At 44.6% G+C, this 25,487-nt stretch overlaps 1 protein-coding gene across 4 annotated transcripts; it reads right to left on the reverse strand.

Moving 5' to 3' along the window:
- Positions 1-543: 543 nt before the first annotated feature.
- Positions 544-24,773, reverse strand: POLR3E (RNA polymerase III subunit E). 4 transcript variants are annotated; one of them, XM_062503306.1, is made up of 20 exons: positions 24,738-24,773; positions 23,584-23,634; positions 22,801-22,878; positions 21,204-21,319; positions 20,826-20,908; positions 19,963-20,070; positions 19,458-19,507; positions 19,040-19,159; positions 18,406-18,491; positions 17,348-17,392; positions 17,176-17,267; positions 16,335-16,455; positions 14,682-14,763; positions 12,427-12,486; positions 11,307-11,464; positions 10,966-11,030; positions 8,986-9,482; positions 4,421-4,498; positions 3,456-3,518; positions 544-1,222 (listed from the first exon to the last, which is right to left on the reverse strand). In XM_062503306.1, the coding sequence occupies exons 1-20, from the start codon at positions 24,771-24,773 to the stop codon at positions 1,166-1,168; spliced, it is 2,046 nt and encodes a 681-aa protein (XP_062359290.1). In that variant the 3' UTR covers positions 544-1,165. The 4 variants fall into 4 exon arrangements, with proteins under 4 accessions (XP_062359290.1, XP_062359289.1, XP_062359291.1 ...); XM_062503305.1 differs by having other exon boundaries at positions 3,456-3,581; XM_062503307.1 differs by lacking the exon at positions 23,584-23,634 and having other exon boundaries at positions 3,456-3,581; positions 22,801-22,821.
- Positions 24,774-25,487: the final 714 nt, after the last annotated feature.

Below are 25,487 nucleotides of genomic sequence, written 5' to 3' on the forward strand. Positions count from 1 at the left end.
ATATTCTTAGCCAATATTCTTACCTGGATTAACTACCTTAATCCTCTTATTTTGGTCAACAACTCAACTCAGCCTTTTCTGAGCATAAGTAGATGAAATCAATAGAATCCCCTTGAGCTCCTCGTGCGATGGAAGCTGCAGCAGAGAACAGGAGCAGCAGTGACTGCTGTGCAGTGCCCACAGCCAATGCTCCTGCTGGTACTGCAGGTAAGGCCAGCTCAGGACAAGCCACCAGGGCTGGGTCCCTGTCCCTGCTGCTGCACAGCCCAGGGAGCTCAGGGACCGCACTGCACTTCGCTCTCTGCCTCTCCTTCCTCCCCAAGCCTTCAGGATGCAAAAGGAGCAGGTGCAGTTTCTTGTTCTTGGACAAATACAAGGCAGGGTAGAGTTGACCTTTGAGATAAATTTTTATTTAAAAATTACACAAAATAGAGGTTTTACATGGTTGCTGTGTGGTAACTACAGCTGGATGCCCTCTGTTACCTTACCTTGCTCTGTCACATACAGTAATGCACAAAGTTCCCCAAACCAACCCCACACCAGTAGAAGAAATCTAGTTGTTGTTCCCCATGTTTCAGATGCAGGTACTTCTCCAAATAACTCATTTCACAGATAACAGGTGAGAACAATGGTTATGTAGTACAGAGTTCACAGACAGCAATTTTGTTCCCCCCTCCCAAGCCTGACATTCCCATGAACATGACTACCTGCTCTTTATGAAGAGGGCTCAAGGGCTATGACGATGCTCAGACTAAAGTATGAGCATCCAGGGATTTAACAAAAACTGGGGTGTCTGTAAACAAATTTAATTTATTGGCATTACTTACAAAATAAAGTTTTAGACCATGATTTTCCATCATGTCTGTGTCACTATATTGTTTTATTTTTTCATAATGAAACAGAAGGAGAATTGCAATACATTAGAAATCCCAGATTAATCAAGCTGCAGCCAGGGTCCCACAGTGCCTTCCCGGCGGCTCCGGCGCCTCGGAGGCCATGCAGACTCTGAGTGCGAGGATGTCGGCGGCTGCCCGCAATGCCCACGTGCCCCAGAGCAGCTCAGATCCCGCTCTGGCTGCCGAGGCCACGGCATTGCTCCAGCTGTGCCACCCGCTGCGGGTTCCTCTTGTGTCCCCGAGATCACCCGACACCACTGCCACCACTGTCAGGACTGCACCGTCCCCTTAAGATACCACATTCCACCGTAGCTCACGCAGCAGTCCTGGGGAGACAGGGAAAGGCTCTGTTGGGCTGCTCAGGGCGTGGTGGAGGCACCATCCCTAGAGGCATTTAAAGGGTGTCTGGATCTGGTGCTGGGTGATGTTTCATGGTCACAGTGGTACTGCTGCTTTGATGGTTGGACTGGATGATCTCAAAGGTCTCTTCCAACCTTGAAAATTCTATGATTCTAAAGTCCATAAGTCTTGGGAAAACAACTGGCAGGCTCTGGGACAATAAACATGATCAGTACCAAGCCCTTCTCCAGTGCACAGGAGAGAGCAGAACCCAGGGCACAGAGTATCCCCACCCTGAAGGACAAATGGCTTTAACAGAGGGCACACACGGCAGGGGGGAGGCTGAGAGCCACAAAGGGACAAATGATGCCAAGGCAGTGAGGAACAGCAGCGGCTCGTGGGGGAGAACCTGGGGCTCGTGCAGAAGCCAGCTGAGGGAGGGAAGGATGTGAGAGGGCTGGAGGAGCAGGAATGGAGGGGTAAAGAGGGACTGAAGCTCAGGGGAGCAGCGGAACAGAGCAGGAGAGTGACGGCAGTCACTGGATCTGAAGCCTTTTAAGAAACGCTTTGTATGATAATGAAAATGTCAAACCTCAGAGCCCTGCTGTGACCACACGTGTACTATGCTTACGGCATGAGAGCACCTCAGCGAAGGAGTGCAGGAATTGGGGTGTCTTGGGGCTCATTTCCTTGTTTCTAGTAGGTGACCACGCTGAGCTACCTGCTTCCCTTTTGCTCCAACCTCCCTCTTAGGTAATTCAACACAAGCTCAACTACTACTGCAGAACTCTGGCTGTGGAGCTTAAATGTATCTTTGTTTCTGATATCTTGGGGCTCGTCCATAACAAAAACAAACCCAGAGGTTAGAAAGAGGGTTTGCAGACTGATCTGCAAATGCAAAAATACAAACCCTGCCAGTCTGTTCCTCTGTGTATAAAAATGAGCACAGGCAGATGGGGAAATACGAGTCAACAAATCCAATTTCACTCGAAGTAGAATCCAATCTCTTGTGGCTTAAAGAAGCCAGAGAATCTTCCCATTTCATTAAAATCACACTTCTAAATTTTATTTCAGAAACAAAGCTGATTTCCCCTATTCCTGAGACAAATGTATTCAAGGAAGTAAAGCCTGCCACAACAAGGCTGGTCACCCACTGACTTAGTGACTTACATAAAAACAGTGCCTGATGACTTTATGGACAAGTGTTTTTTACAGAAATAGGTTATCTGTTAAATAGCAACAGCATCATGAAAAACTAATGGCAGTACATTGTCTAGATGTTCCAGGAGAGCTGATACTTGAGCTCATGTAGTCGCTGACAAATCTCCCAGCACAGGAGCCAAAGGAAATACTGTCTAGCAGGCAGAAATGTCTGAGCTTACTTTACTGCTAAGACGACCAGGTTCTTTCAAGCAAGACCAGTTTGTTTATTATCACAGCAACAGATCTGTAGTTCTTCAAAGATGCTATTATTCATTTGCAGATCACAATGTAATGAAGTACTCAAGCACTTGTCTTATTGAAGTGGGTGAGCAAAGGCCCAGCCACAATGATTAAAGTATTACATTAGTTGGCAACTTTCTGCTTGGCCATCCTGCACCTCTTTTAAAGTCATGGCCTGTGTGGTCTGTATTTTATACCTTACACTTCTTGAGCAAGTAAATGGTGCATCTTCAAAGAGAGATGAAAGGATTCAAATAAACATTTGCAATGAGATGCATTAACTACTACTCTGCCTGCTGGTTTTGGCCTGGGTTTTGCTCTGTGCAAAGCTGCACATCCTGCTAGAGAATAAAATGCGCTTCCTTCTGAACACGTGGCACTTGTGCTCTTCAGCATGAACCAGCAACAGTCAGTTGGTAACTCACAGACTGGGCAGAGCCCTCCCACCTCCTTAATGTTTAATTTTGCATTATTTAAAAATAACTCAAGTATCGGCATTTACTACACTCTATTGTCTGCTGCTCCAAGATGACAGAGAGATTTGTTTCAATAATAAAAAATAATGTGTGAGCCATTGCTCCTTGGAGGGAAAGAAGAACGAGACAAATAAAATCTTCAGAAAACAAGCTGAAACACAGGCTTTGTCCATATCCCAACAACAACTGTTCTATCATCCTTATCATTTGTCAGTTCAAGGTAAAATATAATCCTTTGCTCAAATCAAGCATTAAAAGTCATGTATTAATTGGATCAGACCCAAAGTGAACAGAAGCTTACCTTTAACACTCTATCCACCTCCTGCTTGTTTAGATCCTCCCCACACTCCTGACTCAGCTGGTTCTGGATGACATTCCTGCGCACTCGGTAGTTTTTCGAAAAGAGTTCAAGCAAAACTTGGCGATGCTTTAAAAGAAAATGTCTCATAAGTACACAGAGAACAATTATTCCTACCTTTCTATCAAAATTGCACATGCCTTAGTCTGTACAAAACATTCCCTGAACTACATTAGAGGATTCTTGCTTCATAATCCTAAAACGATCATCCCATATATTCCTGCTTTCCAGCAGTGCCTTATCCTTCAAGGGCTCTACAGGGGTCCCTCCAAACCTTGTGGTCATACCTGCTCCTGTTCTGTGACCTGGGGCACCCCCAAAGGTACAAAAACACACTGAAGAATGCATTGTAATATATTCCTCTCAAATGCTTCTATGGGAGTTCACATCACTCCAGGCAACAGGTTGCCTGCCTAGTGCTTGCCTCTTTCCTATAAAAATGTATTCAGTTCATGGAACTAGGAATTGCACTGCCCATCCACAGGTCATTAGGCATCTTCCCTTTCACCTTGTTTATTCTGACAGCAGTTAGAACTCAGCAGATGCTCACATATGCTGTAATCATTTCTTACTCTTGGGTAGAAAGAGATAAAACAGATATACCTGTTAATTTCTGGTTAATGTTGCATTACCTTCAAAAGGAAAAAAAACCTAGGACTGGATCCTGGTCTGAGGCCTGCGTTGGAGAATCCTTTCTTCTCACAGGTTCAGAATAGCCACTGAGCTCATTACTGACATGATTACCAACATGTTATGAGCTTTCTTTCAGCTGGAAACAAGTTGGTGTTGAAAACGCCAACAAAGAAAGAGGAAAACTATCTGCTGCACCAGGTCCAGAAACATGTAGGCAAACAATGCCAAACACTCAATAAAAATATAGTGGGGAATGTGATTTTTTTTATCTTTACCTGATCATAAGTGTCACCAGCTTCCCAAAGTGCATAGACCTTTAGCTCATCTGGTGAGGCAGCAGTCTGTGGAGGAAACTGAGAACAAGAGGCTGTTAAAAATAACCAGCTATTTAATGAGGTCTGCTTAATGATTTCATGGTACTGTATCCCTGGACACGCATTACTGAATCAAAACCCTGGCTCCCATGGAATAACAACTGCTGAAACAACCCAACTGCTGTCCCACCCCAAGTGATGCCTTGGCTCTGGCAGCCCTGTGCCTGCTCAGCACCTTTTCAGAGCCCCACTGACAGAGCAGAAACATGGTCTGTGTCACACCTGTGACCCAGGGAATGGGATGACCACCATGGCACCCTGAGGTGCCTCAACGTGCCCAGGTTTGACTGATGGCTCTGGTAAGGGTGGGACAACCTGCACAGGGGCACTGGTGCCACATCTGTCACATACCAACCACAGCTGGGCTTTCAAGGGAAGTGCTGCACACAATGGAATCCCATGAACTGTGGTGCATGGGGACAGTCTCCCACTGGTGGAGGGTCGACCACCACGTACCAGAACAATCCCAGGGCCTGGACCTCGACGGTATCCCATGGCAAGGTATCTGTAGATTTTTCCTGTCAGCAGTGTTTGCTACCAGACCATCCAGAACAGTACTCAGCTGACAGCACTAAGTGCATTGCAGGGTCCTTCTGGAGGTTTTTACCTTTACAGTGGCAGGTTTTACAGACTCACTCTATCCTGCAGTTACTTGCTTTACTAATCCCAAGTCAGCATTACTGAGAAGCAGGTGCTTCTGCTGTATTGCCATCTCTGTTTTGGGGCAGACTACAGGACTCCAGAAGACTGAACACTGACAGACAGTGAATCAGATATTTTCTCATTTCAGGCTCCAAAACTGACAGTGGTTTTGCGTGTTTTGTTTTTCCCCTATGTGCCAAGCTAGAGAAACACATGCATTTTTTCTGAGGCAGAAGCCTCACATCCCTGCAGAAGGGAAGGAGCACAACTGCCTCACCCCCCCCCCCAAAAATAAAACACCATCCATTTGTCTTAACATTTCCCTTTGGAGCAGTGACTAATGAGCACTGCTGGAATACGCCTTCACTTCTGACATGTCTCTTCCTGTCTGTCACTAACGATTTATTCCTTGCTAACTGCCCAGACGACCTAAATCAATCATCTATGAAAAGCTAACAAGCCAGTCCCAACTGTTCCAGCATCTCACAATCCTAGCTGCTGGTATAAACCAATCCTTTCTTCCCAGCCTCCCTCACACCAGCCAAAAGACTTGTGCATGGCAGAGTGAAAAGATCAGCATTTCCTTTCATGCTCTGCCTCTGATCTTATTGCAAAGGGGAAGGGTTTTGTCCTGTGGGAGCTGCCTAGTGGGATTAGCAGCTTTGACTTTCAGGTTAGTCCAAATGGCTGGAATATAACAAGGTTTTACACTTGGTTTAGAGCCAGGATTCAGGTTGACTAGGCTCACAGTACCTGACATAATTCTCCACCCATAAGGACACTTGCTGAGGAATAATCTCTCTTGTAGGTTTTCAGAAGAGATAAAATCAGATACTCCAGCTTCCCTCCACACAATAGCTGCAGCAGGAATGGCAAAGTGCAGCAGGGCACGGGGAGCACCCAGGTACAACCTGCGGGACTTGACAAAGTGAGCCAGCACAGCCCTGGAGTGCAAACTCCTCCTGCCTCAGCCACAGGGCTGAAACACAGCTGTGTTTTTCCAGTCATTCTGTGAGGAAACAGCTTCCAAACAAACACAATACTTAGTTGGGAAGAAAAACGCACAAATCTCCTCCTTCCAGCCTGCCTTCCTCTGCAAACTGCTGCCAACAGCTCCCTGCTTGCTTGCTCCTGTCACACAGCCTGGCCACGGGAGTGGGAAATGCCATGAGGGATTCTTCAGAGAGACACACAGCCCAAACAGCTTCACTGCCTTCCCATCTGCTGTCCCTTTGCTGCTTTATGCCACCTTGATCTCCCCAGCCTCACCTTGATACAGCTCTCAGCTACCTTAAAATCCTTTTTAAAATATTTGTCCTGTGCCCCTTCCTGCTCTAGGCCCCTGGAGCAAGAGCAGGGCTCTTGGGAGATGAACTCCCTGCTGCCCCAGGTCCCAGGGCTGCCACGTCCAAATGGAACCTCTCAGGGAGGAGCCCTCTGCTCTGGGAAGTGTCTCACTCCAGCACTGAGCCAATGCCAGGCAGCCTCATGTTATAGCTACACCAGATGGAAGGGGCTGAGTGTGCCAGAAAAAAAAACTTATCAGCTGGAGTAATCCTAAAGGTAAACTGTTAATCTCACCTCTCAGGGAGCCTGGCATTGGTACCAGTCTGGAGGGCTCTCTGTGAGGGCAGGGCTGCACTCTCCTCCTGCCAGCCCAGCCAGGCAGGATGCACACAACAGTTACATCATTTCCCAAGGCCTCAAATATATCCTCAAGTTTTGGGCAGAACCTTGCCACTCCACAGGCCATGGGAAGGGAGCCACGGCAAGAGCCACTCACCCTCCAGCCTGCAGGAAATGGGTGTAGATCCTCAGGAGCCAGAGCCCTGCACAGACATTTGCCATGGGGTGGGAGAGTGGCTCAGCCTGTGCAGCTCAGGGCCCAGGCACTGAGTCCTGCCTGCCCAGGGCCCCTCTCCCCTGTGTCTGTCCCCTCTCCCATGGCAGCACCAGCCCAGGATTTGCTCTTTCCTGGCCTGTGCTTTTCCCTCCCGCTTGATGAGGCTACAAAGTACAGCAAGCACAGCACCCTGCAGGCATCCCCACGGCCTCAGCTGCAGCCAGAGTGGCCTCTCCTGGCTCCCCACAAACACTATTTATCTCATGCCCCAGGTGCTGGTGGTCAGTTCTGTAATACATCCTGCATTCCCCTGGTAAGGTTTCAGTTGCCATTTTCAGCCACATGTTTTCTATAATAGGTACATGCTCAAGCCAAGAGTGTCTTCACCCTACACAGAACATCATTTTAATTACTTCAGAACATTGATTTTTATCACCAAAGCACTTCCAATTACAGAAAGCTAATGAGTAACTATGAAATCCCACGCTTAACAACCCTCCAGGCTTTCCCTGAGCTCAGGAGCCCTTGTTGGGTTCTGACAAAATTGTCCAGGGGAACAATCAAGAAACACCAAAGTGTCAGAGCCTATGCAAAGAGTAAACCCAGCCCCAGCACCTCTGCCATCTGCGCAGAGCATCAGGGGAGGCTCAGGGGCAAAGATTTACATTGACAGCAGTACAGGCTCATACACAAGAGCTCAAGTACTGAAGCAAATTCTGAGTCAGGAGAACTAAAACATGCAACAGTCTCCTCAAGAAACATTCCAGGGACCACTTCTACACCTCTGCAGCTCTCCTGTGACAGGGATTTCCACACAGAAGGAAGCTCCTGGCCACCTCTCTTCAGCAGGATTTTATTTTGCTCTTTGAAAAGAGAAACTATCTCACTTTCACGTCTCACGTGGATTTCCAAAATCCCCAAATTTCCAAAGCAAACAAGCCCCAGCCCCAAGTAACAGAGCAGGAATGACCTCAGCTGTTTACCATCAGCATGGCAGAGGCATGCATTACACCAGGTGCAGGGGAGAGCCTGGCCAGCACTGAGACAGTTCCAGGTAAGCAGCACCCCAGGACCTGGAAACTGGCAGGAGAGGAAGCAGAAAGCACCACAATTGGAGCTCTCCCTAGTGACATTTCCAGGCTGTTACTTGGTTCCCAGGTGCTGCAACATGTACTTTGCACACGACTGAACCTGTTCCTGCTGCCCCCAGCAGCTCCCATGCTCCAGGCTCTCCCAGCCCTCCTGCTTCCTGCTCTTTTGAGCAGAACTGATCCTTCTCCTCTCTTCCAAAATGCAGCTGTTCTCAAGCTCCTTCTGCTTGTAACCCTATCAGCAGTGCCAGATGTCTGGTAAAATTAATTTCCTTTTAGGCTGTTTCCCATGATGCCAGATTCCCTTTGCTCTCCTAAGCAATCCACTGTCTTACAGCCCTGCTCTGTCTCATGCAATCACACACGTCATTTCCACACAGACAAAGAAACAGACACCTCCACAGTCTAGGAGGAAACAGAGGGGCCAAGGAAACCTGCTGCAGATGGGCTTTGCTTCCCAGAGGCTCTGCTGGGTGTGCCCTGCTGCTCCCAGACAGTCAATGTCACCTTTCCTCTCTCAGCTGGGTCCCTGTCCCTGAGTGAAGGAGCTTGTGCAATTCCAGGAAAGCTGATGGGAATCTGGGACCGCCTTAGATCATGTTAACAGGAGCAAGCTGGGACAGCAAATCACTGTGACCCAACAGCCTGGATGTGGAAATAGAGCCCCAAGGACAACGGGGCAGAGAGGGCAGAGTGCAGAGCCTGCTGGAAGCAGGACCCCCGACAGAATTCCAGCAGCTTCAATACATCTAATATTAGATAGTTACTCCAAGCACATATGTCCTTCTGGTCCACCAGCCCAGGACACAGATATTTCACACCTCAGATGTTTAACTGCCCCCACCCCCCATCCCTCCCCAAAAAGCACACCAAGGGAAAACCATACTTACAGGCACCAAAATCTGTTTGCAGCCAGTGTCCAACACCATGTCTTGTAACATTTTGTCTGAAATGCCACTGAACAAGGTATGTCCTGGGGGCAGACTGGCTAAGTGAAGGTTAAATAACCGTTTAAGCTCACTCAGGGTGAGTACAAATTGTTTCTTAAATGTGGATGACACAAAGGCCTTCAGTTCCTGGGTGACCCTGTCGATGCAGCCCCCAGGCAGGTGGCCATTCACAGGGTCCATGGAGCCCTGGGCTGGGTGCAGGCCATTGACCAGGCCGTTGTTCAGGCCCTCGTGGGCTGAGGTATCCATGGGCTCCTCCACACTCACAGGCTCCTCCTTAATGCGGATGTTGGGAACATCCATCTTGGCCGAGGTGTCGTTTGATTTCATCTCTGCCTTCTGCTTCTGGAACTCCTTCTCCAGCTGCCCATAGTTCTGCTTGACTTTTGCTTTAGCCATGTTGACCCTTTGCTCCCCAGACACCAGCAACGGATGAGCTGGTAAGAAACAAAAGGTACCATAAATCTCAACAAAGCTCATAGTGAAATAAAACCAGGAAACATCATCTGCTTATGAAATCTAAGGCATAAACCCAGTCTGTTAATTAGATTTTACATTAGTTTTGGGGGGATTTTGCTGGCTTCTTGAGGACAGTGCGTGTTAGTTTTTCTAAAGCCAAATGTTTGGGGAAGGATGTTCCAGGCAAGGAATCCAAAGCAAAGTGTGTTTGTTCAATCACCAGGGTCTTTTCCACAATTCAGGAAACCAGGATGCAGACTGCTTACACATTTGGCTTGTAACCCAAGTTGTTGGACTTCTCAGTCAAACAACTCTTCTTTTTGTCTTTTAGATTCTCTAGTGGCTGGTGGGGCTGGTGCAAACCCTGCCAGAGGCAGCACCAGAATGTCACCAGGTACAGGGAGGAGTGTGGAAGGGTTAACAGTGAACCTGAACACCCTTGCAGCATGAGGTGCACAGCAGGAGAGCTTGAGACCCTCTGCTTAGTGTTATTAACCAGTAATGAGGAGAAAGGGACAGGCAGATCTTTCCCATGGAATCCTGCACTTCTTCCTCTGTCCACACCCAGCCATCCAAAGGTGAAAGGAAGGGGCATGTTGGCAAGAGAGGAATCCAGTCCTTGCCAAAGCAAGGAGTGCAGTGTTTGAGGCACACATGCTGTTATCTTCTCTGCTGTTAGGCTCACGAATCCTCTCCAAATAACCCTACAACTAATCCTTCTGAGCAGATCAGACACAGGGTATTGAAATGGATTCATACACTCCTTTGTCAGTTCTGCTTACATTCCTCAATTGCTCCAGTGTCTGGCACTGAGCCAAACGTCCAGTTAAAACTCTGGAATCTCAAGTTTTCACAATCTTTTGGGATTTTGGAGCAGCTACTTTAATACTCTCACTGGCATCCACAGTGGAGAAAGATGTCAAAAAAGGGACAGCTTCACACCTCCTTTCAACCTCCTGTCATTACACTGTCCAGTAATTGCCTGGCCCTCAACCACACTAGAGAGCCCAGTGCAAACCAGGGAAGTAAAAAATCACCTCATTCACATTAAGCTGCATTTACATTAAAATGAGAGGTGAGAATTATTTGTGCACTGGCCCTGTCTGTTCTCCCTTAAGGAGCTGGTTACACCCCACAAGCTGCCTTAAATGAGCAAGTGGGTAAGAGAACCAGCTGATTTTACAGCATCAAACACCAAGTCCCCAGGGCCACAGACTCCTCCTGGCTCTGCTACAAGGATGCCACAGTAGCTGGCATCACTCCAACTTCAGTGACATTAGTACAGACCAAGATCTGTCTTACATACTCCAGAGGAAATTTTAAGAAAGAAAAGTTATTAACCAAGACCAGTCTCCACCAATTCAAAACCAAAGAGAAACTCCAAAACATCACTCAGGAATATGGATGGGTGGATGAATACATGCAAGTGCTTCAACACGATCCAAGCACAATTCTATTTACCTGACTGCACCTCTTGTTTCTTTGGTGTCAAGTGCTCCTTCAAGAGATTATAGACCTTTTCTAATCTGAAAGACAAAGACACAATATTCCAGGACAGTTTTAGTTGTTATGTCTGCATTCAGCCATGCCAGCTTTAGCCATTAGCTACAACATTCCAATTCTCCAGGGAGCCAAGAACCAGGAATGACTTGAGTGATGCAGTAGCACCCCCCACCACACCTGGGCACTGTGAGGGAGAAACTTGGAGGCAACACAGATCAGATTATCACTATCTACAGAACCTTGGTACTAATAAGTTCTTTGCTTTTAGCTTATTCTCCAAAATACAGTAAACTATTTACTTGGCCTGAATGCCCATCCACAGCATCTGTTGCCTCTGAACTATATCCGGATGTTTCTTTACAAAATCTTCATCATAAGGGAGCATGAACTCCCAACCTTTGTTTATTCTTGCCACAGACATATGCTCTAGGAAGTCTTTCACATCTTCTGGGCAAAGCTAAAAGAAAAAGAAAAAGCATAAACAACATGGAAGTCAGTTTACATAGGACAGATTCAGCAACGAGCACTGCGCATGGGACAAGAGAGCTGGGCTGATTTGGTGTATATGGAGCACCTCCATGGGCACACACCCAGCTAAGTCAGAGATACTCATCCTGCTCTGCAGCACCAACACTTTCACACACTGTTAAAAGCCCAGGACTTCAGAGAGCAGTGGTGATTAATCACCCCAGAGTCAAATAGCTCATGGCATGTTTTGCAAAGAAAAGGGAGTTTCCAAACTGAGATGAAAAGGCTCTATGGGGAAGAGAAGCATATTCTACAATGTTAATCTTATGTTAATCAATGTTATTTTAGAGCTGCAGGCCAGACATGCTGCACCTACACATGCCCAGCTTTTGTGTAGCACTGGTTCTTACATTTCAAAAATAGATGGTCTGTGCATAAACTGACTCATGCTGTATCATTTTAGTGCATTTTAAAGAATTTTGGTTTTGTCCTTTTGACTTAATGTTTCTCATTCATTTCCCACTTTTAACAGAATGTTCAGGTGCCTGAGTTGCTTTACAGTTTCTACTCAATATTGTAACTGGTAAATGCCAACAGAAGAGTTGCTCTTAAGACACCCAAAGCAGAGCAGCTACTCTGGGCTGTGTAAGCCCCTTCAGTCAGCTCAATTCAAACTGTGCCCAGCTTTCCACTGAAACACAAGAGAGGACATGATGCATTCCAGTGGCTCAGCTACAAGGCCAGTCTTGAAGTTGTGGAAACTCGCGGGAGCTGCTCAGAATGTTTTTCTCTAGAAAGAGTATTATCTGTACCTGTTCCAAAGAGAGAGCACAGCAGGCACTGTGAGAGCAAAGGCTTGCAGCAGCATCCACCATCTACACCCACATAACGCCCAGCAGCATTTGGCCAAGTTATCACCTTTGGATTTAGGAAGAAAAGGAATCCACTCACTTTTGTAACAGCTGCTACTTCCTTTCTCACAACCCAGCGGTCCTGCGTGAACTTCCACATCTAGGAAGGGAACAAAAGAGGAAAACCTAATAACTGCATGTAGCAGTGGGATTACTGAAGTTGTAGCAATGACCCTGTTCAATGATGTTACCACAAAAATAGAACCTCCATTCCTTTCAAGAATGCAGAACTAAGTGATTCTCAGCCAGCTAGAGAAAAAACATTTTCTGGCTCCTTCTGTCCTCAAACGGCCATGAACACAGGACCAAAAGCTTTGAGAGTCCATGGTGTGCCTTGGAAAACTTATGACTACAAAAGCTATGAGGCATCTCTTGAACTCAAACTCCATTTAGTTTCAAAGCAAAAAAAAAACCCACAAAAAAACAAACAAACAAAAAAATCAACAAAATCACTGCAGTGATCCTAGGACCCCAGAAGTCACACCTGAAGCTCAGCTTCTCACATACCTCACCATCAGCCTAGACATACTCTCAGATAGGGGCATGTGGAGGCTGATGACTGCCTCCTCTTGCCCTTCAGCAGCACAGAGCCCCTACAAAGTGCCTGTTCCCTTCTTCCACCCCTATCACAGTCACTTACAGTTATGCCAAGATGTCCTGTCGTTCACACACTGTTCCCAGGTAGGGGACAGCCAGGTGCTCTGCACAGAAGCTCCTGAGGTCCAAATCCTGCTGAGGACAGGCTGACAGGACTTGGGCAGAATACTGCATGAACATGACCTTTCATTTCTTCCTGTCTCCATTTAAATAAGCTACAGCCTCTTTTAGTCTGTGTGCCTTAATAATGTTAAGAATCCAAAATCTCATTACTGACAATTTCTTCCTGCCCTACGTCATCCATGCCTCCTCCTCTCCCATTCAGCTTCTCTCTGCCCACAAACACACAAACCAAACCTGCTCACTTTAGGGCACAGGACATTCCTGTTTTAAAGCACAAGAAGGCCATACATGTTTTTTGAACTTTCAAATTACTTTACACAAATTTATCCAGGAAAATGAAGTTCACTTTTTAAGCTAGAACACATTTTCTCCACAAATGTGATGCAGCATTACATACTATTTCTGAGTTGCAAAACCAGACATTTCTCTTTGTCTGAAAGCCAGAAATATTGATCCTGTCTATTTCTTAATATTTTAGCTTTTTCCTTGTGGTAGTATTAATCAGCAAATTATTTGCCTTTAAGATCAACACAGATCCATTTCCAATGGAAGGTATATTTGATGTAATTCAAATGAAAATAATGTATTTTTTAAACCTAAATCCCTTACTTAACTGAGCATAATTCTGGTCCCTGAACTTTATGCACGACATGTCACCTAATCTGCTGTGTCCTAAACACTTATGTCACTGGGTCACACCTGAATCCAGGTCTCCATATGGCAATGTCTTGGGCAGACATCAAGACAAAAAGAAAAGTCAGTTTCAATCATCATCAGTTTGATCTTACAGTAGTACTGTAATACCCTTAAAGTCTCTTTCTTAGCATTCTCCTGTTCAGAGCTAAACCTCATGTATAAACTCTGCAAAAGCAGTAAGGTCTAACTGAAACAAATGAGAGCTGTGCACTCATCAGATTTACTCTAGTGGGGCGGAAGCCATAAACTGATTATGAACTTAGAAACCACTTAGGAACTTAATTCTTTCCATGGTTAGTGAAAATAAACACAATGCAGAGGTTGCTCCTTTTTGCTGTGGTTATGTGTGTGTTTACAAGACCTGTATTCATTTAAACTTCCATGTGCAGCTACTGCTCACAAAAGGTGCCTGAGAACAAAGTCCTTTCACTGATTAGCAGCCCTAGGGAATAAAGTTCTTTTAAATATCAACAGTGCATGCTCAGGGAGCACAAGGCTTACCCACACTGCCCTCCTGAGCCCTCAGTCCTGAGCCCATGGAAACAGAGCTGGAGAAACAAGCACTTCATTATCTAGTCCTGGCTGTTCTGCAAGCCCCACATAGTGAGGGTAATGTGATAGTGCTCAACAGCATGTGTTAGAAAGGGATGAATGCTGCTAATGACAGATGATCTGAACCTGCCAGCCAGACACAATGTGAGCCTACACCAACACTCCCACGGCACACTTGTAACAACACCTTCAAGATTAAAGCACAAACAACTTCCTTGGAGGAAACCTCTCACTGCAGTAGAGCAGAAGAGTTTTGCAATGCTGTGGCCTCCCAGACAAGCTTCACCTGTGTTTTCCTTTAAAAGCAACAAACACTTTTATACTTACAACAAAATCTCTCCCTCTACAGAGCACTTCTGCAGGAACTCCACTATGAGGACTAGAAGTATCTTTCGGGTAGAGAACATCACTGTTAATTAAAAAGGTAGAGAAATTATTTACTAGGTACTCCAGAAAAATAGCATTAGTGAAGATTAACATAACAAACATGCCCTCCCTGTTCTGCAGTTAAATGATAGCTTTATCCAAAGCATGGTTTTCATTAAAGGCATTAATATTGGTGTAATTATACCACTGAATTATACTAATGCAGAAAGGCTTAGACCAGCAAAGCACAGACTTGTGGCAAGCAGGTGTGTGCAACACAGCTACAAGCTTTGTTCTTGCAAAGCCTACCCTCCCTTGGGTCCATGTAAACAAGATCAGAATGATCCTAAGAAGTGCTTAGGCTAGCCTGGTATGCAGCCTTGAAGGCAGCATTTAGCCAAAATGCTGATGTATGGGAGAGTTTTTTTATTTCCTTCCCAGCAATCAAGGGTTTAACAGAACAATATTACAAAATGCCATACTCGAACCAAGAAGCCTAAGACCAATATTACTGTGTGTCCTTGTGTGCTTGCAGGGCCAGCTGATGATGTGTTACCAGGCTCTCCAAAGCCCCACAGCAACTCAGGCTCATGATCTTAATCCTACTCAGGCCAAAGAAATGGCTCCCCACTCTGTTCAAAGCTCTGATGTGTGCTGCCCTGTGCATAAACACCCCATCCACTACAGATCCACACATCTTCCTCGCACTACTAGCAAAGAATCAGTTATAACCTAAGAACAACCTGAATGCTAATATACTGTCTTTTAACTTTGCTCCCAGCTTTCTCCTGTAACAGCAGGAGGGACAGCAGGGTTGCTGTAAAAGCTGGTCACATTGCTAATACAGGCATGTACTACAATAGCTGAAACATCCTGCTGGCACACTTGGACTGGCAGCGGATGCCATTCGTCATAACACAGCTATCCCAGTGACTGTAAATCTCTGCATGCAGGGATCCAACCAGGTAAAAAGAAATCATAATGCATTTCAGACTTCAATTCCCAATAGGATGCTCTATCCTAATAAACAGGAAGATGATACAGACTGCAATTCATGTAGTATACTTTGTACCCCCACGCTTGAGTTATTGAGTAATGCCTTCTAGAGGGTACTTTACAGCTGACAAGAGCAGCATCCACTGATGAACAGCAATGGGACTACAGAGAGATCCTTACAGAACTGATTTTTGCTAAGAAATACTATAGCTGACGCTGGTTTAATCTTCTGTGTTTCTATTTGATGCTGATCTCTGCAAGAATTCAGAACAGCTCTCTCACAAAAGAACGTGAGCGCAGACATCAAAAACCTGTCATAACTCAGATGTAAACACAGATTACATCACTGCTCAGCCATAATCCCACTTGGGACCGGTACTAAGGCATTATCTTTTCACAGCAACCCTCTGGATATGGAATAGCTGATTGCACTGAGAAGCAGACAACAGGAAACCAAAGGCTTGCAGAGCTGCGAGTTGGGAGCAGGAGTGCTTTGGGCTGGGAGGCCGGGCACGCAAAGCCCGTGGTCCCCGAGCGGTCCCAGTGCAGTCCCCGAGCGGCCCCGGTATGGTCCCGGTACGGTCCCGGTACCGTCCCCAGGACAAAGCCCGGCCGTACCTCTTCACCACCCAGTTTCCCTGGACCAGCAGTGCCACCTGCTGCACGCAGCGCAGCACGGCCGTGGGGTCGGTGCCCGAGCCCAGCAGACTCAGCAGGTTGGCGAACGGCATCACCTTCACTGCAAGGCAAACACAGGGTCTCACATATCACTCACACACCCAGGAACGGGGATGCGGGGTCTGCACGGACAAAGATTTATCTTGGGGAAAGAAACAAAGCCTTAGTTTTACTCAGTTTTACCCCCCCCCTGTGCTGTAGGCATCATCCGTTCTGAAAATATCTGCTAGTGTTGCAGCAGAGTTGACTGGCTGAACTGGTCACAAATTAATATACTAATAAAATCATATTTTTTAGAAAAACAACCTGTGCCTTTGGCAATATCTGTAAGCAGAAACACTTGACAAGGCAGGACACTCCTGAGGCAAAATCCTCCGGATTTGCTCGCATTAGAGAGTAATCTTAAAGAGACAAAATTCCTACGTGACACCCATGCAGTGTGTATTGTTAAAAACTCCCCAGAAAATGCCAAAGTGCAGGCTGCACATGCTCAGACCCCACATTCCATGAGATACTTGCTGAAGTAAGTGTATACAGAAAGCTATCATCAAATTAGAAATTTTTCTAGTATGTGTAAATTGATGGCAAGTGTATCAATAGTCAGATAACTGTCACTGCTCTTTTTCAGGGAAAGGCTTGGGATTTAGATTCTTGAGAGAATCAGAGAGCCAGACTGTCTGTCTGGTGGGGTGACAGAACTGGTAATACTGGGGAAGGCAGGTTATCTGAGGCAACTAGAAGTCACAAAGTGAAGTGCAAATGTATTACAAAAGCTACAAACCGTTCTTCATCAGGATCTTGATCTGATCAGCAAGGGGTAAAGTTCTCAGCTGGGCCATAGACAGCACATTGCTTGGAGCCATTGGTTTGTCACTGCAGATAAACAGATTTGCAGTCCATGAAAAAGAGAATCTAACCAAAATGGGCTTTGAACATTATGTACAAACACTTACTTCTCTTCCTCTACACTTGGAGGCATCAGCATCATTAAATATTCACTAGAAGAAAAGGAAACACATTATTTCAAATACTTGTCTTGGGACTTGCCAGGTTTAAGTACAGTAATTTCTCACTTAGAGTAAACCTGCTTGTGTGAATCTACAGAACAAACATTAGCCTGAAAAGAGCTCCCCCTTCCACTCCCATCTCCCTAGAACATGTAAAAGCTACTGACATTCATCTGCCCAAAGAGAGAGTATGAAGTAAATGTGGGTCAGAATCCCAGCTCTTTTGTACAGCAGAGGTGTCCAAGAGGATCTGCACAAGGAAATACATTAAACACAGGTGCTCTGACAGCCATCAGCGGGGTCATACAAAACCCCACAAAGAGAATCAGGCCAGCAACAAGCAACATTTCTGTCCCACCCATACAATTACCATTGTCTGTGAGAAAGAATCAGATCCAAAACTCTTCAGAACACCTACCACTGATTTACTGATGCTAAATATTAAGAAAAACATGCCCACACCATTAACCAGTCAGACTCTACCACTTCACTGTTACTAGGGCCATGGCTGTCTCAGATGACAGGGAAGCACTGACTGCATTACGGAAGGCTCCTGTAGAGCTGCACTTGCTAAGAAACAGACACAAACACCTTTCAAGTAGTTTCAGTTGTCCCCACAAATAATAAAGCAAATCTTTGTAAGATTTGCTAACAATAGAAGTTATTGGCTTCAGAGTATTAATTTATGTTTACCAGAAGAAGCTTTCGTTTTAATTTTCCTTCACAGTATTCACAGTCCAAATAATGTACGGTTGTGATAATGTACAGGAAGCTACAACCCTGAGTAAAAACAAGAGGTTTTAATCTCCAGGGTACAGGGAAACAAAGAAGGCAACCTCAGTAAGATGAGAGCTAGTTTGTTTCTCTATCTTTTTAAACAATTCAACTTGTATCACGAATAGGATTTTCAAAGAGCAGATTTTTAAAGAATATACCTGCTTATTACTCTGAAAATAATCCCAACTAATGAATGCTATTTCTGCAGGAAAACAGCAAACCATTACCTGGGAGATTTAATTAATTCTGTGTTTTCAGCAAGGCCGTGACCTTGACTAAATAAATACTGGCGCTCATGTTCTGAACGGCTATCCTGGAGATAGGGAAAAAACAAAAGCCATCATCACATACTGAAAACATACAGAATGCCAGAGAGCTGGATTTCTCATTCCAAACTATAACCACCCTTGTCATCATTACACCACTGAAGTGTTCCACCTTGCTAACAGATGTTTTGCTTTCACTTCCTTGTATGATGCACATGTGGAAATAGTTCCCTTGCTATGCCTTTGAAACCTCCTGACAGACATGCACAAGTCACCCAAACAAGATTTCTCACACCTGACTGAATGAGTTTCCCAAGTCTTTCACAAAGTCCAGTTTACAGTCCAAGACCCAAGTGATTCTTACACTCAGACCCCACTATATATTTGTCCAGCTCTCAGTTCTGAAGTGTGGAGACCTCAAAGCATTATCCAGCAGAGGAGATACAGAGCACTGCAGGATCTGCTCCAGCCTACAGACCTCCTCTTCATTATCTTTTGACGATTCCCTGATTCCCATGGGCATGGATTTAAAAACAGTTCTGGACTTGGCAGAGCCTTCAGGCCCAGATAGCCTCAGGAGCCAGCACACACCTACCTTCAAGCCATAATAATGCAGGTGAACCCAGTGCTCTTCTGCTTGTCTTTTCTGCAGGAACTCATAGGACTGAACACGTCGCTGTCGAGCTTGTTCAGTTTCAGGGCGGGAGAATCGGACCTAGAGGATTTGGGCATCATTCAATACAGCCCCAAAAACCCTTGGAAAAAACCCATCTGCACTATTGATTTGGTGTATCACTAACAAACTAGGGGCCCCAGCTCCAATGAATCACCCCTTGCTCTCAGTGCCATCTTTATGCCTGTGCAACAGGGCCAGTCCTCCTGGCCTCCCCCATCCAACCCCAGGGTCAGCAGGACTAGCTGAGGTTTGCTGTCCTTTCATTTCAACTCTGAATTGTCAAGCTTTCTTGTGAACTGTTGCCTGAACCAGCATAAAAAGGAAAATTTGGACATACAGTAATTTGCTTAACATCATCTTCAGCTTCATCCTGGGATGAATCACCACCTGCCAGAAACCACAAAAATAAATACACCACTGCAGTGAAAGAACCAAAGCTAGTCTGGGGGTCCATGCAGGAAGAAAGCAAACTGAGAACTCCATATGCATGGGTTCAATCCCAGCCTGCCAAACTATGCCATGTATGACAGCACCACACTGCTCCTGTGACAGGACACCCTGTTGCCATGACCTTTCCAGTGGCAGTGGTGGCACAGTCCCCACCACCACCCTTTGCTACTACCCAGCACCTCCCATCCCCCCTCTGCCAATACCCCCCATTGTGCCCATAAAAGCATTCAGGTAAAAAAGAAACCAAATCAGTAAACAATCTGAGAAATGGCCTAATGATGGCTGTGTTGCAAGAATAAACACCTTCAGAACAGAATCAGTTTTATCAGCCACATTATAGAGAGAACTTATATCTCACCTCCCCTAAGGAAACACAATTGTGGAGAATTTACCTTCATTAGCAGCTTCTCTTTCTCGGTGTTTTGCATCAGCCTTGTCCAAGTAGGTAAAGCTTGGCCTCAGCTGAAGAATTCCATGTAGTGGAGTCAAGTGAAGTTCACCTGAAAAAGAGAATTAATGTCAGTTAAAATTGATTTTTTTCACTGCACAAGGACACAACTTTTCATTATCTCCCTGTCTCTGTAAAGCCACAGCTTCAATTGAGCATAAATATTTAATACAGCAAAATGTAAAAAGAGACTGAAGTGAAAAATTTTTCATCAAGGGGGGGACTTGATGAAAAACATTCATTGCTCAGGGGACTTCAAGGGAATATGAAAGACCAAGACCTGTTTCTGTTAGTTTGCCTTTTGTGTTGAAACCAGATCTTGTAGAGAGCCACATTCTGGCACAGGCCTGACCCACAGTCCAGAAGACCCCTAGTAAAATAGTCATCACTGAAAACAATCTACATATTGTCATCTCAAATGACCACCAGGCCAAAATTCTGTGATGGCCTGGGCAGTCAAGAGAGGGATGAAAAGTGCTGAACAGGAAAATGAAACAGACAAATTAGATTAAGAAGGCAATATAAATAATAATGATAATTTCATGCTACAAGTGTGTATTATTTCAGGCCACCATGAACTATCAAGACTCTGGAGGAATCTACAAACCCTGGGTGTTCTTACATAATATTTACAATTCTGCTAGACCTACTCAAGGACTCTTGGGACACCGACAAGGAAAATTTTCCTTTCTTAAAAGACCCATCAGTGAATTAAAACCTAGGTCAAAAAAAAGATCAAATAGGACTTATCTTAACACTGAAATGAGTATGTTTCACTGATGTGAGGGTTAAGCAAAAGAAACTTACCTTTTTTATAAACAGCAGCTGCATAGCGGGAAACATTACTGGCAGCTTGGGAAGAGCAGAAAGTTTGCTTGTCCATCAGCTTCCTGCAGACAGAGGAGGGCAGTGAGAGGCATTTCACAGGCAATAAGGTATGCAGGTGCCCAAAGTATGAAAGCACCAATTCTCAAAATGGACTCTCAACAACTGCATCAGACAAATATCCATCACTTCTGCAAATCTGAATTTATGATGCATCCCAAAAAAAAATGTAGGCTACTCTCAAGAATACTTGCTACAGAACAGTGTCCAAAGCAGCCTCTGTAACTGTACAGCCACTGGTGGACACACAGATATCTGTGCTCACCCCAAAAAGGAAAGGAAGGCAAAGGGGACACCTACGAGGAATAGGTGCTTGTTTCATCTGTGCATGTGCCATCCACGTTGAGAGCAATCTGCTCTCCCTTGCTGCGACAATAGTTAGGGTTCAAAGTATCAATGGCCATTTCGAGTTCAACCTAAAGAATATCAGGGAAAGACAGCTAATTACATTAAGTACCATGGCACAGCCCCAAACATAATAATTAAAACCCAATCCCACACTTTCAAACATTTCCACAGGTTTACAAATTTAAGTACATAAGCAGCATCATTCAAATCCACAGGGCAAATCTCACACAGAGTTGAACAGCACATAGATGGGTTTGGTACAGTGAGGTCATTTAAACAACAAGCTGGAGATATATAAACTCCCATGGACATGAATGGGATCAGAAAAAGCAGAGTTCTTTAGGCAGCCCAGATACATGTTCACTTTGCTGGAATCCTTCCATGACACTATCAGTCTAATGTACTTATCAGTACAAATCAGGCGCATAAGCAACCTCCTTCAAGCATCTCCACCACCAAGGAACTATTCAGAATCTCTCCTAAGATGGATTTCCTTCTAGTTTGGCTACCAAGAATACAAAGTAACTCAGTCCTCTTCAGAGGCAAAGGCCTCGATTCTGCTAATTCGACACTGCAGCACTTAGCACTGACTTCAGTCACTCCTGACTTTCACATGTCAGAGCACTGTAACAAACATCTCTAGTTATAAGAAGAACTATCCCCCCCACTTCAACTTTAAATTTCAGACCAATGTCCAAAAATAAGCATTCTTCTGCATAATATTTCTATTTATATACTATGACAATACAGCACATATTCTTCTTCAGGCTGTGTCAAAGCCCTTATAAATTTGTGTATCACAGCTACCGTCTTATTTTTTCTTTACCTTTATGTTATTCATAAACTGTGCTAGTTTCAAGTCCCTGGATGAGACAGCATATTTACAAAGGTTTGCACAGGGCTTACACTGCAAATGTTTGCTGAATTTAATAAAAGACTTCATGAACACAACATGCATTCTAACTCCAAAGTTCACTGAAGCACTTCCTTTAACCATTTCCCAGAACCAAATTCTAGTAACACAGACATCTACCGCTGCAGTTTTTAAATAAGACACTGGAAAGTAACAGTCAAAGGTCTGGGATACATTTTCAAGCAAGTGTAATGATTCTGGCTTTGGCTATACTTTACCTGTAGTGATTTCAAAAGGACTCCTCATGATTCACTGCCAGGCAAAAGAGAAATCAAGACTTGCACTGACACTGAAAGACAGAGGATGGCTCCAAGGCTCAGTCCTTCTTCAACCCTTCTCTGAATACTGTAAAGACCTTTTTATTCAAACTCTTTTCACACAAGCATCCACAGACTGAATGAGTGATTCTGTTTTCTACTGAAATAGTGGCTTTCCCACCATGACTTGTAAACTACTTTTATTCTAAACTCTACCTTACAGACACAATAAAAGACTCTCCATACCTTCAAGCACAGAGATCTGGTCCTACAAGTAGCTGCATGGTTAGTACAGCTCAAGAGCACAATGTGCTTTTCTAAAGTACATTTTGCACATCATAAACAAACTTTTACAGACTGGACTCAAATGATGACCAACCTTTTGCTGCTTTGGTTTTATCTTCGCTGATAAATGTGTAACATCATCGTAGGTCATGGAAGCTGGGCGAATGGGATACTGGAAAACAGATCGTTTTATACACCCCTCTTCTTTCAAAGATCAAAGAATTTCACAGAAAGTAACTTAATTTCCCCTCACATGTAGATCCACTTGCCGGATCTCAGAGACAAGACACCAAGAAAAAACATTAATTGACTGATTTGTGAGTCATCAGGGGATTTGGGAGCATGACCTAGAAAGTTTGTTGTTTTCCTCCAAGCCCACTGCTTTTGTCACTTCACAGCCCTCTTCCTGCCCCTCACACACCACAATAACCTGTGACACAGGAAAATAGTCCCACATATTAGACCAGCAGAAAAAGAAAACATTATCCCTCAGAATCAACTCTCTGTAGCGTTATTAGAAGTAAAATATCTGTGGGTTTATACAAGTAAATGTTATCTTAGAAAGTACAGACCACATGTTGCTGGTCACAAGAGCAGACCCAGATTCATCCATATGGGTCTCTCTTCTGAGCCCTCTGGGAACCCTGAGAGGACAGTTTGGTGCCCCAGTGAAATCACCCAGCCACAGCAGCATCCTGCTAAAGCTGCCAGGTCTGCAGCACACCCACAGGCCCCATCACCACCCAGCCTCACTCTTGCCTCCAAACTGAAACACAAACGGGTTTCTCTATATCCAAGACCTTGGCAGACTGAAGCTCTAACTTATGCTCTTTGCATTTATTTTAAACAATCACTGCATAAAAGTTAACTGAAATACCTGAAACAGATACAGCTTCTCCAGTAGACTTCTGGCCAGGAACACGTCAATCTAAAAAGCAAAACAAGTAACTTTCATGAGATGCCAACTGTAATAAAAGAATAACCCCTAGAGCTCAAATACTGACAACATTAGCTTTTCATTATGAACTCTAATATAAAACAGATTTGTGACTCTCCTGTCAGAAGTTTCCTCTCTGCTGACTTTGACATGAAATTCTGCAGTTGGCCTTTTTAAAAACTAAACCTAAAAATCTCACTACAAAGAGGCAGCAGACAGTGGCTCTAGCTGTTTTTCCTCTCTAAGGAAACTTAGCAAACAAATGTGAAAGAGGATTTTTTTTCCTCCAACGATCTGAAGCAAATCTGTTATCATTATTATAGAAAGAGGAGGAAGTTCTCAGATTGGCAGCACGACTGAAAGGTAAGAGTGTTACTGGTATTTTGGCATAAAATCTTTCTAATTTAGACAAGACACACCCACATCCTCAAGCTCATTCAACATTTGCATCTCGCCATCAGAACTGAAAATGCACAGATGTTTAATGAATAAGACATATGGAAGCTGCCATTTCAGATACACTCCTAACAACTGCCACTCCTTTTCTCATGGCTTTTCACCTTCCCTGGATTCGCCCTTCTTTGTGCTTGTGGTATGTAAAATCAGGTATCAAGTGACAAGACACTGGCTACTTCTTGGGACACAGCAGTCCTCTAAAGAAGTCCGGACTCAGAACACACCTCCTAACTTCAGCAGAAGGCATGGTAGATTCATGTTTAACAGATCACATGTTTAACTCATCAAAGTCATTCCAATGTTTTCAGCTCCCAGAGACATGCAGTAGAGCTCGCTGGAAGCACACAATGGTAGAACAAAATTCCGTACCTTCTCTTCTGCCATGGACAGATTACAAAGGGTGAAAAACCTGAGCTGCATCTGCCAACAGAGACAAGACTACTCTGACAAAACAGATACCATGAGCCATATACTTGGCCCATAAAACAATTCTTTGTACAGTGCCAGCCATTGATTATCAGACAACCACTGATGCTGATGACACATTGTTTCAACAATACAGGAACACTGGGAACTGTAGTAATAAAAATAATAAAAAATTCTCGTACACAATCATTGTTGCCACAATGCACTTTTACCTCTTGTATAATTGGATCATCTTCTTCATTTGCCATGCTAGGCTAAAACAAAGCTTTTTCTTGGCTTATTCCTTGGCACAACCTGAAAGGAAACAGGAATGTCATATGAATAATGTCACACCCCACATGCAGCCTAGACTACCGTTCAAGTTAACCTGGGTCCTTTCAGTGATAATTTGATAATGTATTTTGAAGGAATGCATATGCTTGCATGAACAGGTGCCTGATACTCAACAACAGGTAAACTGCTATAACTTTTGTGGAAGCTGCAGTTGTTAAGAAAGCCCTGAACCAGCCTTGTAGGGAGGGGGAGATAGCCTTTTGCACTTGCATAAAGTCTATCTTTTTTACACTGTAACAGTAACAGGTAGAAGGTGTTTTCCAGCCACAACTGACCCTGCAGGGTCACTGTTTTGGATATTCCAGTCTGGGAATACCCTGATTTTATTTCATCTACCTGACAAGCTGCAGCCTTGTCTCTTGACCTGCCATTCTTCAGACTGTGCTGCTAAATGAGAGCTCCTGAACACACTGCTCTGCATTTCCTGGAGTCCTTCAAATCCAGCAGAACAGCAGATTTTTCTTCATAACTACACTGACTCCAATGAAAGTAAGTCTCTGATATTAACTGAGGACTGGATACTCTAGCACAAAAGTTCATTATGTTTAATCCAGTGCTGGAGTCAGTGTCATGCCTGGTTCAGACAACTGAATAAAAAATGATCTCTCAGCTAAAGCAACAATAGTTTT

The sequence above is a fragment of the Cinclus cinclus genome, chromosome 16 (assembly GCF_963662255.1).
Source record: "Cinclus cinclus chromosome 16, bCinCin1.1, whole genome shotgun sequence".
In the NCBI taxonomy this organism is placed as follows: Eukaryota; Metazoa; Chordata; class Aves; order Passeriformes; family Cinclidae; genus Cinclus; species Cinclus cinclus.

Excerpts from the sequence above, each read along its gene's own strand:
- POLR3E (XM_062503305.1), bottom strand. The coding sequence starts at position 24,773 with ATGGCAAATGAAGAAGATGATCCAATTATACAAGAG. Across the intron at positions 20,071-20,825 it reads AGCTGCTGTTTATAAAAAAG|GTGAACTTCACTTGACTCCA; the intron begins GTAAGTTTCTTT and ends TCTCTTTTTCAG. Across the intron at positions 9,483-10,965 it reads GAAACAAGAGGTGCAGTCAG|CTCATCCGTTGCTGGTGTCT; the intron begins GTAAATAGAATT and ends GTTTCTTACCAG.